Consider the following 18,613-nt stretch of genomic DNA (forward strand, 5'->3'; position numbering starts at 1 on the left):
GGTCTATTGTGAGTAAGGCAGAGGCGCCGCAATTTACAGCCAGGCGCTGGTTCGAGCGGTACCGTACGCTCCCCTGTGGTTGTGTTGGTGGAACAAGTCTTTTAAGGACTCATCCGCACTAATCAGTACATATTTCGAGAAGAGTAGGGGTTAGGGTTACCCCAGTTTATACAGCCCGTGCAACACTACATTACAAGATGAGCACGAACGTAGGAAGTTACGCACGATGAGTTGTATAAAAAAAGCGGGACGTACGGTAGCGTTTATGTTTGGAAACTCTCTATTACCCAGTATTTATTCTACCGGTACACCCTTTTGAGACACCGTAGTCACCATTCTATAGGCCCTATAGGCCTGGGCCTACTAACTGACCTACAGAGGCTACACAGTATAGCGTGATAGGCCTAATACTATGATGATTCAAATTTGATAAATCTAACATCGGTGGCAGTTTTTACATATCTCTTCTCTTATAGACCATGGATAGACTTAATCATATTCCAAGAAGAATACAAAACATCTGCTAGAATAACCGCTGGTAGTATTACAATTTGGTATTGATTTTAGAGAACGTTTATTCATTTGATGATTGCTTCATCAAGTCATCCATAGGCGGACCATCATATCATGCTTTCATTGGTGATCTGGCCAAAATCGTACCGGTACCTATTCTGTTTCACTTTGCAAAAATCAGAAGAGAGCGGATCCGGTTTTAAACATCTGTACACATATGATCTTCAGAATGACTCTCGCTATTGTTTGCCTTGGGAATCTAATAAAAGAAACGCACTGAGAATTAGCTAAACGTAATATTAATATCGGAACAAAAAATACAACAGCATCTTTCTAGTTAGGCCTACATTATAGACAAAGTGAACTAACCTTCTCGTAACGCTCTTCGTCAGTTTCTTTGCGCACAAAACGATTTGTAACGGCATATGCAATAAGTGCCAAAAACTTGAGGCCTAGGAAAAGGCCAATGAAAAGGTATCGATATCGTTCAATATCGTACAGCAGACAATCGCCTTCTTCCCCGCACGAAAAATCCCGAATCCAACACCCTATTCGAAGAATCGCTCCAAAATAGAACGGGGCTGGTATAAACCCTAAAAGAAACGGCAAAAATACAGACCGAGATCAGTGGATACAGTTGAATTAAAGTATACCAATTTATAGAAACAAACTATGATAGCAAAGAGGAGTAATCGAACCAAAGACGTTAAATACCGTTCAAAGGGAAAACACTCCATTCTCAGAATAGTTCTACAACTTTTTTTTATTGTTTGAGCGTAGGCCTATGTATACAGTTGTCACTGAGGTAAATTTTGTAAAGTTTGGTGTCCATACAATCGCTCACACTATCGCCGACAGCTTTCGATGATGCTGATTGGTCGGTCGAATCGGGCAGCCTTCCCGATTGCGTCGGGAACAGCTACGCAGTAAAACGATTGTACTGAAAACACTGTAGCAACAATGTAGCTATTTTAAGGAAACCAGGCTTACGTCACACGTAATTCAGAACCGGTATTATTTAAACTAAATACAGGCTTCCTTTTGTTTTCAATAAGTCAAATAAAAAAAAAACCACCGCGCACCAGACAAGAGCGTTTTTAGCAGTCAAGTCACAAACAATAGCATTATATAAAATGGAAATTTCTATCAGTATGGTAACTAACGATAACAGCAAGCTTGTCCAAGTCTCTAAATATAAAATATTATGCCCAATGCATCGGAAATGTCATATTTACCAAGTGTTCGTAACACGAGTGACGCCATGCCGACGGCCATAGCTCGATCGTACTGATGTACACACCTATAAAAAAAGAAACAATGACTTACTATTCTTCGTCTCATACGGTATCCATCGCGTCTACAAAATACTATCCAACAAAACTTGAAATTATACTTAACATACACACTGCGTGCAAGACGTCATAAATTATGTGTGCACTTTCAACCAATAATGAACTCTTAATCATTTACTACCAGCATAACCGTTTAAAGATACCGAAAGTGAGACTATACTTCAAAACCACACATGGAAATAACTTACTAAAAAGTACATTCAACACTTACCTTACGATAATTACGAAAGCAGGATTTCCCAAAATAGACGTCATAAGCGATAAAGCCACATAAGCACCGACGAACAAATATATTTTGTTATCGCAATCCCACTTGTGACGGCATGTTGGGAAAGCGTAGCCACCAGAAGGGTTTATCGTGTTACTGTCCCCTTCCAGGATTATGCACTGACATGCAGTGAAAATCTAGGTAATGTAAAAGGGAACAAATTGGTTAAATTATTTCCATAGGGCATCGAGCCATAACTTTAGATTCGATTAACATTTTGGTCTAATCATAGATTTATAATGAATGGATGAGCGCTATATCAACCGATCGGCGGGCCAGTTGTCCACTGACTAAAACCAGCAATAAAGCAATCAATTTATCACTATAATATCAATCCATCGATCTATCAATCGTGAAAAAATGTGAGCAAAAATCCAATGCAAGCAATGTTCGATGGCGCGGTGTAGAGCGTAGCCACATTAATTTTATATAGGTCTAATGTGTCTGTTGGTCAGCTAGAAACCAACTACTGCTATTAGAATTGTCCCTATTATAAAAGACATACCGTAATGATTGGACGATGTTTATATAACGTACCATTTTGTTTTGTACTCCAGGGACAAGGGATCTGTTGCCTTTAAGCTGCCCCCTGCACCCAGCGTGACAGGCACTAACGTATATTACCCCATTCCAGTCACACACAGGGTCGTACACATGCTCGTCGCAGCCACAGTTGGCATTGCACTCGATTGTTGTAGAAGCACTGAAGGAAGAGGTAAACGAGTTATATATATACATTGTATATATATACAATAAACACTGTTCATTTTGAGAATAGTGATGATCGTATTTCATTTATTTACATTTGATAAAAAATCAAACGGATAAGATAAGATACTCTTTATTCGTCTATTCACATATAGAAACACATAATCAGAAATGTTGTTACTCATACGTAACAAAAGCTTAGATTAAACTTTTACTTTGATGACGTGTACGTAATCCGAATTATCAAAACATTGACAAAAGAGTACCTACCGGTACTTATTGATACAGTTCTACGTAGCACGTCACAATAGACCATGGGTTTCAGTTCAAGCTGCAAGTGTATAGCTCACCAGATATAAGCAGAGTATGCCTTTTTCTGCTAGAGGATAGGAGGTGGAGTGTGAAGTGCAAATCGATGAGCTATGGTTATAAAGATGAAGGGTTGGGAGTCCAGATGGGGGAGGGGGCTGCATTCCCTGGAAGCTCCGGCGTTTTACCTATTTTATCTAAACGATTACACGCTTAGAGCTTTTGATTCCCGGGGAGAGCGCCCCTTCCAGCACCCTTGGAACCACCATTGAATTTATGTGACCGACTAGGATAGGACATATTGAATTTCTAAGCGCGCCCAAATCGAAAAAAGAAAAAAACGCCCCTGTGGGCCTACTTACTTTCCAATTGCTTTTGGGTATGGTATTGTATAGCCTGCTATTGTTGGGTTTCGACAACCAATCAGAATTAACAACGGTGTACAACAGACTGACAGAACACACATAAAGAAAACCATCCGCGCACAGCGTTTGGCATCCAATCCCCACCGCCTGACAACGCACGCACCAATTATTTGACCAACCACGACGCCTGGTAATGAAATTGTGACTAGTACAAAAGATAAAAATAATTAATGAGTATGACAATTTGTTTGTTGACTGATATGTAATTTGCGTAGAAATATCAAATTAAGTCATTATTGTCGGTTTGATGTTATTGATCTTATTAACAAGATTAGGGACTACACTACTAAAATGACATAAAACCATCGGTCGAAGTCAACTAGGCCTAATGGATGGTATTCCAGTACTGTATTATAGTTTCGACTATCACCGTCTACGTCATTATCATTAATAATAATAATGATGATGATAATAATGATAATGAAGATGACGAAGATAACTATGATGACAACGCCGATGATGATTATGATGACAGGTGAATTATCATCACACCACCACCATCATCATCCTCACCACTATCCTGTATTGCCATAATCATTGGCCGTATTCGACTGGTCGTTCTTCGTTAAACCACGCCAACCTGCGCAGCGGTAAAATCCTACTTAACGAAGACGACCGATCGAATAGAAATCTTGTAAATACTCGACAAAACAAAATGGCTGCATAGTTACCGCGATACACGCTGTGTAATCAAGATTGCTTCAGCTTGTGGCAGTATGGGTTTTTCGTAAAGAAATATTTTCATCCCGTTTTTTAATTCTGTTAGCCTACAATTATTTTTTGACTTCATTTATAATTTTTATTTTCTGAAATTTAATCTAAATAATATTAACGCAAATGTTGTTTCTAAACTCACCAATCGGCCATGTTTGTTTTGGTCACGTGGATAACTTAACGCTGATTAACGCACTCTGGTTTACGTTAATTTTCGTTGTCAATGAAGTCTATTAAATTTTACGAACCAGTCGAATGAAAATAATACTCAACGAAAAATCGTAGTCAACGAAATGAACTAGTCGAATACTCCCATTTTTAATCATCATCGCCATAATAATTAGCATCGTCATCGTAACCATCATCATCACTAGCATCATCAGAATTGAATGTCTTCCGTATTAAAATATTCATCAACTTCCCAACACAAATAATCATTTTGTAGTAATATACATTATAAGCCTTGTGCTTAAAACCTCCAATTACCTACTACAGTCTCCGTCTTATGCACAGATATTATCTTTATTGATTGATGCATAGCGCACATTTCGGTCCCTTTGTGCATTATTATTATTATTATTATTCTAATTCAAAATCTGAACATACGAACGTATGAGATAGACACGTGATTTATTGCTGTGTGAACAATCAACACAGCCGATAAAGTCACGCACCTAAGTAGGCCTACCTATGTCTATAATAAGTTTGATTTCAACTATTATAATCGTGAATCTTCTTCATGATAAATCACATTTTTTTGTGAACTGTGCACGGTTTCGGCGTTTAAGATGAAATACTCGCTCGTATTGGATCAACAGTTTCAGTACAACATGAAATCAACAAAAGCTACGGTATGTCTAGAGAAACGGGCCGCGCACCTGAATTCAAATCAGTCAAAAATATCACACTTTCATAATCAATTAGAGGATTACTATGGCATTTTCAATTTATGACAATTTCGGTATCGATAAAGTTGGGGAGGGAGGGTATGTTGGTGAAGGTTGCTAACAGGCCTATTACCATAGGCGTAGATCCCGAGGGGATGGGGGATATATCCCCCAATATTTGACAAGGGGGGGGGGGATGGTCCATTGTATCATCCCCCCAATATTTTGACTATGTATGGGATAAAATGGAGATTTACACACTTCAAAAGACTGTCACAGTCTTATGCGCTTACAAAATGAAAATTAGCATAATGTATTAATGTTGATAACAAAATTATTTTATCTGGTACCAATCTAAGCTCTTCTTTTCTTAGATGTTAGATGTGCTTGCAAAGAGAGCCACATTTCACAATGAAGTGTGTGTACGACATCAGTAATGTTATGTCAATTCCAAAAATGTTTAAGGTTATATCGGTTGATGAGGAATTTATTGATTAGGCCTATAATAGCAAATTGCATCAATTTATTTTGCAAAAACAAGGTTTCCAGCTTCAGAGGGGGGCACATCCCCTATCTTCCTTTTTATTCTTGTTTTTATTTTTCTCTGTTTCTTTTTCTTTCCTTTCTTTCCTCTTCTTTCTCTTTCCCTCCCTCTCGCCTCTTTCTTTTCTCTTATTACCCAGCCCGGTACGACGGCTTGGTCAGCCCGGTAAAATCCGTCAGGAGGGCCAGTTTCCCCCTCCCCCCCCCCGCGCCTGTTACGACACTGGCTAACACGCCAATCATCCCCCCAATGAAAAATACTTTTCTACGCCACTGCCTATTACTAATTGGATGGCTCTCCACATCTGTCTTCGTCCAGTCCCAATCCAACTGCGAAAGTTTGAGAATCGATAGAGGGAATTGGGTTGATTATCTTGCTTCCACTCTTCGGGTTTGCAATTTACTTAAACATGCCTAATATACACTGCCAAGAAGACTAATTCTTGTTATCCATTAAGATTTCTCTGTGATTACGGCTAGGTCGTTATCCCATACTTAACGTACGTAAACGACAATTTATAATGACTTTGCTTCGAATATTTGCGTCGTAACATCAAGGCATTTCATAACAACATGTTGGTGGGTGCTGTAAACAATATAAAATGTACCGTGTAGACATAGAAACAATTGCATAGTATACATACCAACTATTACCGATGCTGTTTCCAAATCGGTTTCAAATTGTTGAAACATATATTTTGCCGCAAGAAACAGAAAGCCAGAAATAATTGCCACTTCACAAGTTAGACCGAACACCATGGATGTGAAAGTTACATTTCTAAAAAGTCTGCGCATAGAGAAACAAAGACCTGAAAAATCAAAATAGAGGAATGTGTCAATAAACAAAGGATACATATTTTGAAAATCAAGCACGGATGCCACTATTCTTGTGTCGAATTTTTATAATAAATAAATAAATAGAAAAAAATAATCTTAAGTTCTTATCTATAACAAGATTCAACATTCAAGATAGCCTTTATTGTCCATTAAAAATAACAGAAATTCATTTGCAACCCAACCCAATTTTAACAATGATGATGATGAAAAAGAACAAAACGACTGTTACTAAAAAATCAATGATAAGGCACAAGATGTGAATGGAGGATTCACTAATACAAAACCTGTTTAGACACACAAAATCTCAACAAATCAATTCCCTAATGACCTCATTTCATTATTTCATATAAAATAGGTTCAAAATTTATTAGTTAGGCCTATTATTTTTTCATCCCTCTATTTGTATTTTGCCAAACCCAATTTTCAGGCGTCTTCCCAAAGGCGTAATTCTATACTGGCTTCTGATTGTAAAATGAGAATGCAGAGTCATATTTGAATTGTCACTGACTTGCACCTCATTATAATGTGCATACGTAATCAATAATTACTTTTCTAATCAGTAAACAGCAAGGTCCCTTCGTCGATTCCCGTAGAATGATGAAAATAATAATGCCATCTTGTAAGGCGCACGTATCCATCTCAGAGAGCTGCTCGCGGCGCCATTTCAACTTGCAAAGAGTGCAATAGACTTTTCTGCCTTTCATTTATTATATTTATAAAGGATATTTCATTTTATTTTAATTTTGTTTATTTTTGTTTAAATAATACGTAAATGTATAATTATTATCAGCTTAACTCCTGAGGAGAATAGGCAAAACTCGAGTTCAAGATCTTAAAGGGTCATCCATTCATCGCCACTATGTCGCGTTCCCGAACCTCTAGGGGCCTACAGGTGGCTCTAACCAAGGTCCATGCTCGAATAAAGGAACGGGAACCACATTTTGCCCTGCCACAGACGAACGGGTGCTCAGAGGCGACAATCGGGATAGTGGCCCAATAGAAATAGATGCAGGCCTGACAAAAAAGAGGGGGATGATTGTTGACAAATTAATCAAAATAAGAAAGGAAAAGCAAAACCTCTTGAGGAAATTGATTCCAGAATTTTCCCACTGCGACTTGGAAAGACCTCAATACCCAAAGGTTATTTGAAAGATCACCAGAGAATTGATCTTGTATATTAACAAGCCTTTTGATGTAAACTGGTCAAACATCGTGCAAAGCTTTGAAGGCTAGCAACCCTAGCTTATACTTATACTGAAAAGCATACTCGTTTATTTGGGCCTAGGTTGAGAGGCTGATATTGTACGACAATCGGCGACGTCGACCGCAGGAGCCAACGAACGTGACTAAAAAAATATCATTGATGATTGTTTTTGATAGAAACAATGGGTCCCGGGATTTTTGGATGGGTTAAAATTAGAGTATTGGTTATAATATAATAGAGTATATAAATTATTAATGTGGTTAATATTATTGCAAGGTATTGATGTTTTGATTGATCGAGCTATTTATATACAAACTATTTCTCACAAAATTAATAATAATAACGTTCAAATAAGTATACCTCTCTTCTTTTTGAAGCCTTCAAAAATTGTTACTCACTTATACTTGTAACTTGATCTTGCGGTAGGCCTACATCTATATAATTATATTCAACTACATAAGTGGTAGTCTTGCGAATGTTATTACAAGATGACTGAACTGGCTAGACGCATTAATTTAAGAAAACATCACCTGACTCGCAGTTTTTTTAAGCATTGAGAGTCCGAACGTTTATTAACGAGTGCATCTTACATAACTCCGCTTATACAATCAGAAACAGAAATTGTAATATGAATGTGACTCAACACAAATTCATTGATGTAACAACACCGACAAACCTTTAAAACATCCTTTTTCCCACGCTTTGTCCGGCTTTTCAACAATCAACCTGTATGCATCGTCATCTTCTCCGTCGTCGTCTTCATGCGCATCTGGTTGCAGACTTCGCGGGAAACATAAAAGTGGAATGCTTACCAGGATGATAAAAGCACCACCTGCAATGAACCCTAGCCACCAGGCCCCAAACCATTCTGGGTCCGATGGGAGGAGATCACTGTCTGCGGTTCCAAGTTGATAAAAATCAACTGGTGTATTGAGGCAGAATTGCCAAGCAAAGTAGCCAGCTATAGGGCCTACTACCAAAGCAACAATAAATACACCTGGAATAAAAATTATTCATTTTATATTATTTCTGTAAAAAAATGATACAACAATAAGGAGACCAATTTTATTTAGGTCTATTTGAGAAAATGCTTCTAAAATATTGCGAAATGTGAATAGAGCCGCATTTTAAACATCTTATCCATCATCGACATAATAAATTAGAAGGTGAACCAGCCATCAGAAATTGACGATTTCATGAAGGTTAATTATAAATAACTCTGCGTCATAAAATATTATGACAGACCAAGAACATTAGGTCTATAAATTAATATTGTTTTCATTATGTTGGCGAAGAACAAATGAGGGCATGGATAGAAAAAGAAATATGGCCCGCTATAAAAATGAGAGAGAACAAGTCCTGACTATATACTAAACAGTAGAGTTCAAACTAGAATTAAAATCGGTATGTCTTAGACCTATTATTAGTCAATTCTAGTGGCTTGTTTGTCGCTCGAACTAGCATCGTATTTGTTCTTATTAGATTTCTGAGCGATAACCCATGCGTTTTGCTAGTTTCACTAGGTGCCCATTTTAATATAACACCAGCTCGCATAATAATTTCAACATTGAAATTCAACGTTCTGTTAGATTCGTTGACTCTCCTTGTTATATTAGCAAACAAAGGATAGGCTTACAACGGGCGATATTATTTAAAAAAAGATTCATTACATTGATCACGCTGGCATTTAGGCCCTAACTTTTTAAAAGCAGAATCATTATACTGTAGCATGAAAATGGTAATTTTTTTTTATCATGTTTATGTTATTTGATCAAAGCGATTGTGATTGTTCGGTTTTAAGGGGATTTGTTTGAAAATGATGAAGGATTGCTCAAATACGGTACTAAAGACGCATCCCTTTGTTACGGGCCTGGCCTGTGCGTCCGCAATATAAGCAAGGAAGTGGATAACTATTTTGGTATAGGTCTAGAATAAAAAAAAAACGTAGGCCTACGGTGTACGGTCACCATGAGTCCCGAGTGGAAACGGATAAAAACCCAATGATTATTTTGATAAGCACACCTAGGGCTCTGAATGAGTGATTACTAAATGAATCGAAAGTAATTGACAGTCACACCAATATCAGATCAAGGCAGTGAACTGCCATCATGGTCACACGTCGATCGATTAGGTTATTATATGTCCTTTTTTTTAAATATTATTATTAAATTATAATTAAGGAATATACGGTTAAGAATCTTACCAACAACTATTGATGTGCAAGACTTGTCAGTTGCATCTACGAGATACATAACTGAAAGCGGCAGAATAGGGCCTATACCGATCCCGCATAGTATCTGTCCAACTATTATCAATACCATCCTCGACATTTGCGGAAACGATATAAACACAGAACTTTTTGGGCAATTTTCGGCATCTTTATGTAGCTCGCTATGTACATTTTCACCAGTGGTAGAACAGAGCATGTTGTTTCTTATTTCACCATAAATATCCGTCTGGAGTGCAATCTCTTCAGTGGTAGTGGCGATTGTAATGTTAGATACCCCTACGTCCAGATCGGATAGTGCAGAATCCCAAAGGAAGTGCGGTAAACCACAACAAATGATGCCTACACCGCACAAGAACGCCCCTAAACTTACTACCCTTGGTGGGTGGGATCTGGAGCCAAAATAACAGGCAAAAATTAATGTCAAAATCGATGCACCATCTCTAACATACATGACAAATAATGATGTTGAATGACTAATTTCGAATCGGTCCTCTATTGCTTTAGCTACACCATCGTAGTACGAGTGTATGATTCCTCCGTACGTCGCCAGTATTAGGAACACGAGTACGACAAATGTTACATGTTTATACGGCGATCGACATTTACGTTTTTTAACCTGTGTATTCCTACGACTATGCTGTCTGTCTAGACCATCACTGTGGTAGCTGTTATCTTCCGCCGTAGACCTGAAACTCCAGCTACTTCGCACATCTAGCCCTGCTCCTCTTAGTTCGGAAGCCATTTTAAATTAAAACGGTTACAGGAAACCGCAAATATCTCCAAACAGAAAGTACGATTCAACAATTTTTCAGTGTTCCTATTATCTTCTAGTATACATACGAGCAAAACCAAACAAAAGGCTTTCACTGTTTACCTTCCTTCCTTCCTTGAGCGACGGTACAGTGTACAGCAAGCGTACCGTAAACATGACCTTACTCAGTCTGATCTAAGCCTGCTTCATTATAACCAACCAATCTCATCATCATACCGTACCACAAGGGATGTTTGATGCTTGCGTCTATAAAAGCACACAATTTCGCCTCTGTTTATCGATGCGAATTCACAAGAGCATTGGCCTACAATGTGCACGACATCAAGCTGTAACAAATGTAATTAAATATATAGGCCTATGAGTACATATCAAAAATAATGAATAAATTCGTCAATTCGCTTTAAATGAATCATTGGCTATCACTGTCGTGGATTTCATTATTTTCAGTTTGCAGTGATGCATGATTTACTAACAATCCAACTATTGTTTGCCTCGTCACTGTATTATGAATTGTCGCACCTATTCAAAATAAAAAATACAAATCAATGCTTGCTCCCTTTAAACTGCTAAGTTCATTCGGGATTGAGCCGGGTAAGTTTACTGTATAGCCTATCACAGCAGGCCTAATGAGCATAATTTGCTCAATCTTATAGTGACTTTCTGGAGTCTGGAAAATATATTAGCTCACTACACTGTTAATTTAATATAAGCCTTAAACGATTGCGGTTGCAGAGTAGCACAGAAATCGTGAAACGTATATTGAACACCAGATATCAAACCCCACAAAGTTTATGAGGCCTAAGAAGAAAATGTGTTTTAAGAGTAGAGAAATATATAGGCCTATATATATTTTTGATTACAAATATGAGACATATAAAATAATATAACTTATATATATTAATTATATATTTATATTATATATTATATATTATATATAGCATAGTTATATATATATATATATATATATATATATATATATATATATATATATAACAAAAGAATATAGGAAACGATCAAATACCATGTATAGACTTCATATTGGTTTTCTCCAATAAAGTGTTTCTGAAGTCTATACATGGTATTTGATCTGAAAGTAGTCTCGTTGAAATCGAGTACAGGTTTTTATTTTCTTCTTTTAAGTATGCTTCCTTAGAAAGAGAAATATAAATAGGCTTATAAGTATTTATTATGATGGCTGATGTAAGCCTTATGTAAACAAGTTAAAGCAAAATCGAGTCTGATACAAAATATAGGTTGCATTACAAAAAGGAAAATCGGGTTTGATACAAAATATAGGTTGCATTACAAAAAGGAAACTCATTAATAGCTAATAAACTTGTGTCTTTTATTTTAACCAAAAATAAAATATGACCACAGACCTACACATCGTTTTCTTTGGTTTCAAGCTACATTAAAAACGAATTAGTTAAAACAATATTTTTGTAGATTAGAAATTACAAGTTTTTTACAAAAACATCAGCACAGAAATCTGGCTCCGTAACGACTCAAGTCAACATTCAGTTGTGTTTACTTCGACAAGAATGTATGTTTATTATAAAGTTTTTCTATTAGAGCCAATCCTCTGTTAAAGATTCAGTGATGTTTACAATTTGTCATTTCTTGGATCGAGATGAATGAATGAACGAACGAACGAACGAATGAACGAATGAAGACATGAACGAATGAATTAATAATTAATTAATTAATTATGGATAAATGAATAGGTACATAGATGAATGAATGGATAGATAAATGGACAAACGAAGGCGGTACCCAATAAATGAATGATTGAGTGAAATCCCATTATAAAGAAAAATAGACTTAAAAAAATAAACATTGCAAGTACAAATTTACGAGAATGGCTTTAATACAAACATACATTGCAGATGTTTATGTCATCTGATCCATAATAAGTTTTACTGTATAGGCCTATTATAATGTGAATACGGTATTTGCTGAAATGAGTGTTCATACCATTCATACATAAATCATGGAGGTAAAGTAGATTGCAAATGATAAAATACGAGGCGTCCAATCACGGAAAACATTGCTGAGCCCTAAAGGTCACGAACGTATGCATAGCGCCCATAATTATGATTATGAAATTGTATCAGATGTTTCACTTCACCCGGAACATAAATGGTACCTTGATAAGAGGTGAGGGCTTTGGAATGAAATTCGGTACCGCTATGCATGACTAGGATTACTCGCAGGGATCAGATGATGATGTTTCTTAAATCTCAATTGTACAGTCTAGCTTCTTAGCATTGTGAAAATTCACAATACACTTAAAGATTACTACTTTACCACAAGAGAGTTTACACTAAATGTCTCTTTGTTATCATTAATATATATTATCATTATAGATTATGCATATATATATATATATATATATATATATATATTTATATAGATATACATAGGCCTATATACATTTGCAAACGATGAAAAAAAATCACGCGTTGAACATCAAGATGCATTATGCCCTCTTCTATATAAGAACTGTAGCTCCTATTGCAAACGGTTATGAAGAGGAATCTGAGGGTGAAAACCACACAACAGGCTTGAACTCGGATTTCGTGCTGTATGCACTACTTTGACCTTTCAGGGTAAAACTAAAAAAAGCTCGATATAGCAACAAAATGCAGTGACTATTTTTAATGTTCCGTGACTCTAATCATCAACATGGATTAAAAGAAAAACAATTTTCTAATAATAGCCTACTGTATATTGATTACAATGCATAACTATAGCAACATATTAATCTCAGGTTCGTAAATTCGAGCCTTACATTTGGACCTTGCTTTTTCTGCCTCATATCTCTAGGACGACCTATGTCCCTGTCTGTCATTAATCACACACTTCTTAATTCAATTAAGTAGATATTAAAAACCATCTCTTTCATCCCATATAGCTTTCAATACTCAACTAAATCATTATTTTACTCTCTACGTCGTATATTTTTTATGACTTTAATAGTTTACTTTTAAATTGGTATGATATTTAAATGTTTCTAGGCCTCAATTATTACGTACCAAGTTCATTCGTTTATTGAGTTTTCATTCTATTTGTATCTGTGTATCCTCGTTTATTGCTCGAAAAATTAAAAATGTGAGACCTGCATGTTTGACGAGTGAAGTTATTATTGGTTCAAAAACTCTTTTTATCCAAATTTTCTAATGCGACTTAGAATATGTTTTTCACCATGAGTGAAATGTTATTGTTTCAACATGCCTTCATTTTTAAAATTTGGTTTTCTTTTGTCATTGAACTTAAATAATATTTTATTTGTAAATCTATAGTACAGTATACCTTTGGGGACATCTTAGGGACCAAAAATGATATCCTCTTTTCCTTGTTCATTGCCCGAAGGAATGTCCCCTTCATAACAGGTGTCGCTTTAACAGGGGAGTCCCAAAGAAGGGGTTCTACTGCATTGTCTATTTTCATAATACATTGGCGAACCAGCAAGCGCAAATCTAAAATTTTATTATCAGAGTTTTTAAGCATAACAACAAAATTTTTTTAAATGTTGCTTTTTCACATAACAAATCCGGTACGCTCATTCGGTAGAGCATGAGACTTTTAACCTCGAGGTCGAGGGTTCAAATCCCACATTGGATTTACTTTTTATATAAATTTACCCAAAGAGACTTGCATGTTTGATGAGTGAAGTGATTTCTTTATTATTACTGGTCTTGACCAGTGAAATGTTATTGCTTCAACATGCTTTTGCTTCATTTTTAAAATTTATTTGCTTTTTTAATGGAATTTAAATACGTTTTATTTGTAATTCTATAGTACAATAGAATCCTTTAGGGACATCTCCGGGACCAAAAAAGTGTCCCCTAAATAGCAGTGTCCCCTGAATAGGGATTGGCCGTTATAAAAGACATGTACCGTAATATTTGCCTCGTTCGATCATTGCGAAAAAGTGTCCACTTCAAAACGGGTGTCCTTATAATAAAGGGGAGTCCCGAAGAAGGGGTTCTAATGGATTTTATAGTTTCATATATTGTTAACCAGCAGGGGCAGATCTAAAATTATATTATTAACGTTTCAAAATATAAAACCTCAATTTTTTTAAATGTTGATTGTTAGGTGTAACAAGCCCGGTTAGCTCAGTCGGTAGAGCATGAGACTCTTAATCTCAGGGTCGTGGGTTCGAGCCCCACATTAGGCGCGCTTTTTACCAAATTTAACAACAGACACCTGCATGTTTGAAGTGATTTCTTTATTATGACTGGTCAAAAGCTATTTTTATCAAAATTTTCCAATTAAAATATGTACCGTACTTGACCAGTGAAATGTTATTGCTTCAACATGCTTCTGCTTCATTTTTAAAATTTAATTTGCTTTTTTCATGGAATTTAAATACGTTTTATTTGTAATTCTGTACAATAGAACCCTTTAGGGACACCTCTGGGACCAAAAAAGTTCCCCCTTTAATTGCAGTGTCCCCTGAATAGGGACTGGCCGTTATAAAAGACATGTACCGTAATATTTGCCTCGTAACCAGCAGGGGCAGATCTAAAATTATATTTTTAAGGTTTCAAAATATAAAACCTCAATTTGTTTAAACGTTGACTGATCGGTGTAACAAGCCCGGTTAGCTCAGTCGGTAGAGCATGAGACTCTTAATCTCAGGGTCGTGGGTTCGAACCCCACATTGTTCGCACTTTTTACCTAAATTTAACAACAAACACATGCATGTTTCATGATTGAAGTGATTTCTGTATTTTGACTGGTCAAAAACTATTTTTATCAAAATTTTCCAATTAAAATATGTACCGTACTTGACCAGTGAAATGTTATTGCTTCAACATGCTTTTGCTTCATTTTTAAAATTTATTTGCTTTTTTAATGGAATTTAAATACGTTTTATTTGTAATTCTATAGTACAATAGAATCCTTTAGGGACATCTCCGGGACCAAAAAAGTGTCCCCTAAATAGCAGTGTCCCCTGAATAGGGATTGGCTGTTATAAAAGACATGTACCGTAATATATGCCTCGTTCATTCATTGCGAAAAAGTGTCCACTTCAAAACGGGTGTCCTTATAATAAAGGGGAGTCCCGAAGAAGGGGTTCTACTGGATTTTATAGTTTCATATATTATTAACCAGCAGGGGCAGATCTAAAATTATATTTTTAACGTTTCAAAATATAAAACCTCAATTTGTTTAAACGTTGACTGTTAGGTGTAACAAGCCCGGTTAGCTCAGTCGGTAGAGCATGAGACTCTTAATCTCAGGGTCGTGGGTTCGAGCCCCACATTGGGCGCACTTTTTACAGAAATTTAACAACAAACACCTGCATGTTTGATGATTGAAGTGATTTCTGTATTTTGACTGGTCAAAAACTATTTTTATCAAAATTTTCCAATTAAAATATGTACCCTACTTGACCAGTGAAATGTTATTGGTTCAACGTGCTTTTGCTTCATTTTAAAAATTTATTTGCTTTTTTAATGGAATTTAAATACGTTTTATTTGTAATTCTATAGTACAATAGAATCCTTTAGGGACATCTCCGGGACCAAAAAAGTGTCCCCTAAATAGCAGTGTCCCCTGAATAGGGATTGGCTGTTATAAAAGACATGTACCGTAATATATGCCTCGTTCATTCATTGCGAAAAAGTGTCCACTTCAAAACGGGTGTCCTTATAATAAAGGGGAGTCCCGAAGAAGGGGTTCTACTGGATTTTATAGTTTCATATTTTGTTAACCAGCAGGGGCAGATCTAAAATTATATTTTTAAGGTTTCAAAATACAAAACCTCAATCTGTTTAAACGTTGTCTGTTCGGTGTAACAAGCCCGGTTAGCTCAGTCGGTAGAGCATGAGACTCTTAATCTCAGGGTCGTGGGTTCGAGCCCCACATTAGGCGCAATTTTTACCTAAATTTAACAACAAACACCTGCATGTTTCATGATTGAAGTGATTTCTGTATTTTGACTTTTGGTCAAAAACTATTTTTATTAAAATTTTCCAATTAAAATATGTACCGTACTTGACCAGTGAAATGTTATTGCTTCAACATGCTTTTGCTTCATTTTTTAAACTTAATTTGCTTTTTTTTATGGAATATAAATATGATTTATTTGTAATTCTATAGTACAATAGAACCCTTTAGGGACATCTCCGGGATCAAAAAAGTGTCCCCTAAATAGCAGTGTCCCCTGAATAGGTATTGGCCGTTATAAAAGACATGTACCGTAATATTTGCCTTGTTCGATCATTGCGAAAAAGTGTCCACTTCAAAACGGGTGTCCTTATAATAAAGGGGAGTTCCGAAGAAGGGGCTCTACTGGATTTTATAGTTTCATATATTGTTAACCAGCAGGGGCAGATCTAAAATTATATTTTTAACGTTTCAAAATATAAAACCTCAATTTGTTTAAACGTTGACTGTTAGGAGTAACAAGCCCGGTTAGCTCAGTCGGTAGAGCATGAGACTCTTAATCTCAGGGTCGTGGGTTCGAGCCCCACATTGGGCGCACTTTTTACAGAAATTTAACAACAAACACCTGCATGTTTCATGATTGAAGTGATTTCTGTATTTTGACTGGTCAAAAACTATTTTTGTCAAAATTTTCCAATTAAAATATGTACCGTACTTGACCAGTGAAATGTTATTGCTTCAACTTGCTTTTGCTTCATTTTTAAAATTTATTTGCTTTTTTAATGGAATTTAAATATGTTTTATTTGTAATTCTTTAGTACAATAGAATCCTTTAGGGACATCTCCGAGACCAAAAAAGTGTCCCCTAAATAGCAGTGTCCCCTGAATAGGGATTGGCTGTTATAAAAGACATGTACCGTAATATATGCCTCGTTCATTCATTCCGAAAAAGTGTCCACTTCAAAACGGGTGTCCTTATAATAAAGGGGAGTCCCGAAGAAGGGGTTCTACTGGATTTTATAGTTTCATATATTATTAACCAGCAGGGGCAGATCTAAAATTATATTTTTAACGTTTCAAAATATAAAACCTCAATTTGTTTAAACGTTGACTGTTAGGTGTAACAAGCCCGGTTAGCTCAGTCAAAAAAGTGTCCCTAAATAGTAGTGTCCCCTGAATATGGATTGGCCGTTAAAAGATATGTACCGTAATATTTGCCTCGTTCATTCATTGCCCGAAAAAGCTCCCCCTTTAAAACGGGTGTTCTTTTAATAATAGGGGAGTGCCGAAGAAGGGGTTCTACTGTGTTGTATAGTTTCCTATTTTGTTAACCAGTAGGGGACACAGATCTAAAATTATATTATTAACGTTTCAGTTGACAGTTACGCATAACAAGCCTAGTTACCTCAGTCGGTAGAGCATCAGACTCTTAATCTCAGGGTCGTGGGTTCGAGCCCCAAATTCAGCGCAGTTTTAACCTAAATTTGTTTTTTGATTAGTGAAGTGATTGCTTTATTATTATTGGTACAAAAGTTTTTTGTATTTAATTTTACAATGATACTTACAATTTGTTTTTACCAGTGAAATTTTATTGCTTCGACATGCCTTTCTTTATTTTTTTTTTTATTTGATTTTTAAATCTTGAATCATTTATTTTGTAAATCTATACTACAGCCAAAAAAAGTGTCTTCATAATAGGGGTGTGCCCTGAATAGGGATTGGACGTTAAAAGATATATACTCTTTTCCTCGTTCATTTGCCCGTTAATAACGGGTGTCCCTTTAACAGGGGAGCCCAAAGAAGGGTCCTACTGTATTTTCATATTTTGCGAACCAGTAGGGCAGATCTAACATTCTATTATCAACGTTTCAAGGCATAAGAACCACCATTTTTTAAATGTTGATTTTTGTCATATCAACCCCGGTTAGCTCAGTCGGTAGAGCATGAGAC

At 36.2% G+C, this 18,613-nt stretch overlaps 1 protein-coding gene and 5 non-coding genes across 6 annotated transcripts; 5 read left to right on the forward strand and 1 right to left on the reverse strand.

Annotated features, from left to right (window-relative positions):
• Nucleotides 1-6: 6 nt before the first annotated feature.
• LOC117124700 (solute carrier organic anion transporter family member 3A1-like) lies at nucleotides 7-11,215 on the reverse strand. Its single transcript, XM_033271039.1, has 9 exons — nucleotides 9,964-11,215; nucleotides 8,437-8,757; nucleotides 6,364-6,528; nucleotides 3,513-3,720; nucleotides 2,671-2,836; nucleotides 2,077-2,270; nucleotides 1,749-1,813; nucleotides 883-1,106; nucleotides 7-772 (listed from the first exon to the last, which is right to left on the reverse strand). The coding sequence occupies exons 1-9, from the start codon at nucleotides 10,730-10,732 to the stop codon at nucleotides 713-715; spliced, it is 2,172 nt and encodes a 723-aa protein (XP_033126930.1). The 5' UTR covers nucleotides 10,733-11,215; the 3' UTR covers nucleotides 7-712.
• A 3,657-nt stretch (nucleotides 11,216-14,872) lies between these two features.
• Nucleotides 14,873-14,945, forward strand: Trnak-cuu. The gene has a single exon. It is a non-coding gene; the product is annotated as a tRNA-Lys (tRNA).
• A 420-nt stretch (nucleotides 14,946-15,365) lies between these two features.
• Trnak-cuu lies at nucleotides 15,366-15,438 on the forward strand. Its single transcript has one exon. It is a non-coding gene; the product is annotated as a tRNA-Lys (tRNA).
• A 532-nt stretch (nucleotides 15,439-15,970) lies between these two features.
• Trnak-cuu lies at nucleotides 15,971-16,043 on the forward strand. Its single transcript has one exon. It is a non-coding gene; the product is annotated as a tRNA-Lys (tRNA).
• Nucleotides 16,044-16,575: 532 nt separating this feature from the next.
• Nucleotides 16,576-16,648, forward strand: Trnak-cuu. The gene has a single exon. It is a non-coding gene; the product is annotated as a tRNA-Lys (tRNA).
• A 537-nt stretch (nucleotides 16,649-17,185) lies between these two features.
• Nucleotides 17,186-17,258, forward strand: Trnak-cuu. The gene has a single exon. It is a non-coding gene; the product is annotated as a tRNA-Lys (tRNA).
• Nucleotides 17,259-18,613: the final 1,355 nt, after the last annotated feature.

This window comes from Anneissia japonica, unplaced genomic scaffold, assembly GCF_011630105.1.
Source record: "Anneissia japonica isolate Jap-2015-1 unplaced genomic scaffold, ASM1163010v1 scaffold284709_len978187_cov192, whole genome shotgun sequence".
Lineage (NCBI taxonomy): Eukaryota > Metazoa > Echinodermata > Crinoidea > Comatulida > Comatulidae > Anneissia > Anneissia japonica.

Coding starts and splice junctions, on each gene's coding strand:
- LOC117124700 (XM_033271039.1), bottom strand. CDS start 10,732: ATGGCTTCCGAACTAAGAGGAGCAGGGCTAGATGTGCGAAGTAGCTGG. Junction 1,814..2,076: donor GCTTTCGTAATTATCGTAAG/GTAAGTGTTGAA, acceptor CTTTTTTTATAG/GTGTGTACATCAGTACGATC. Junction 773..882: donor ACGAAGAGCGTTACGAGAAG/GTTAGTTCACTT, acceptor TTCTTTTATTAG/ATTCCCAAGGCAAACAATAG.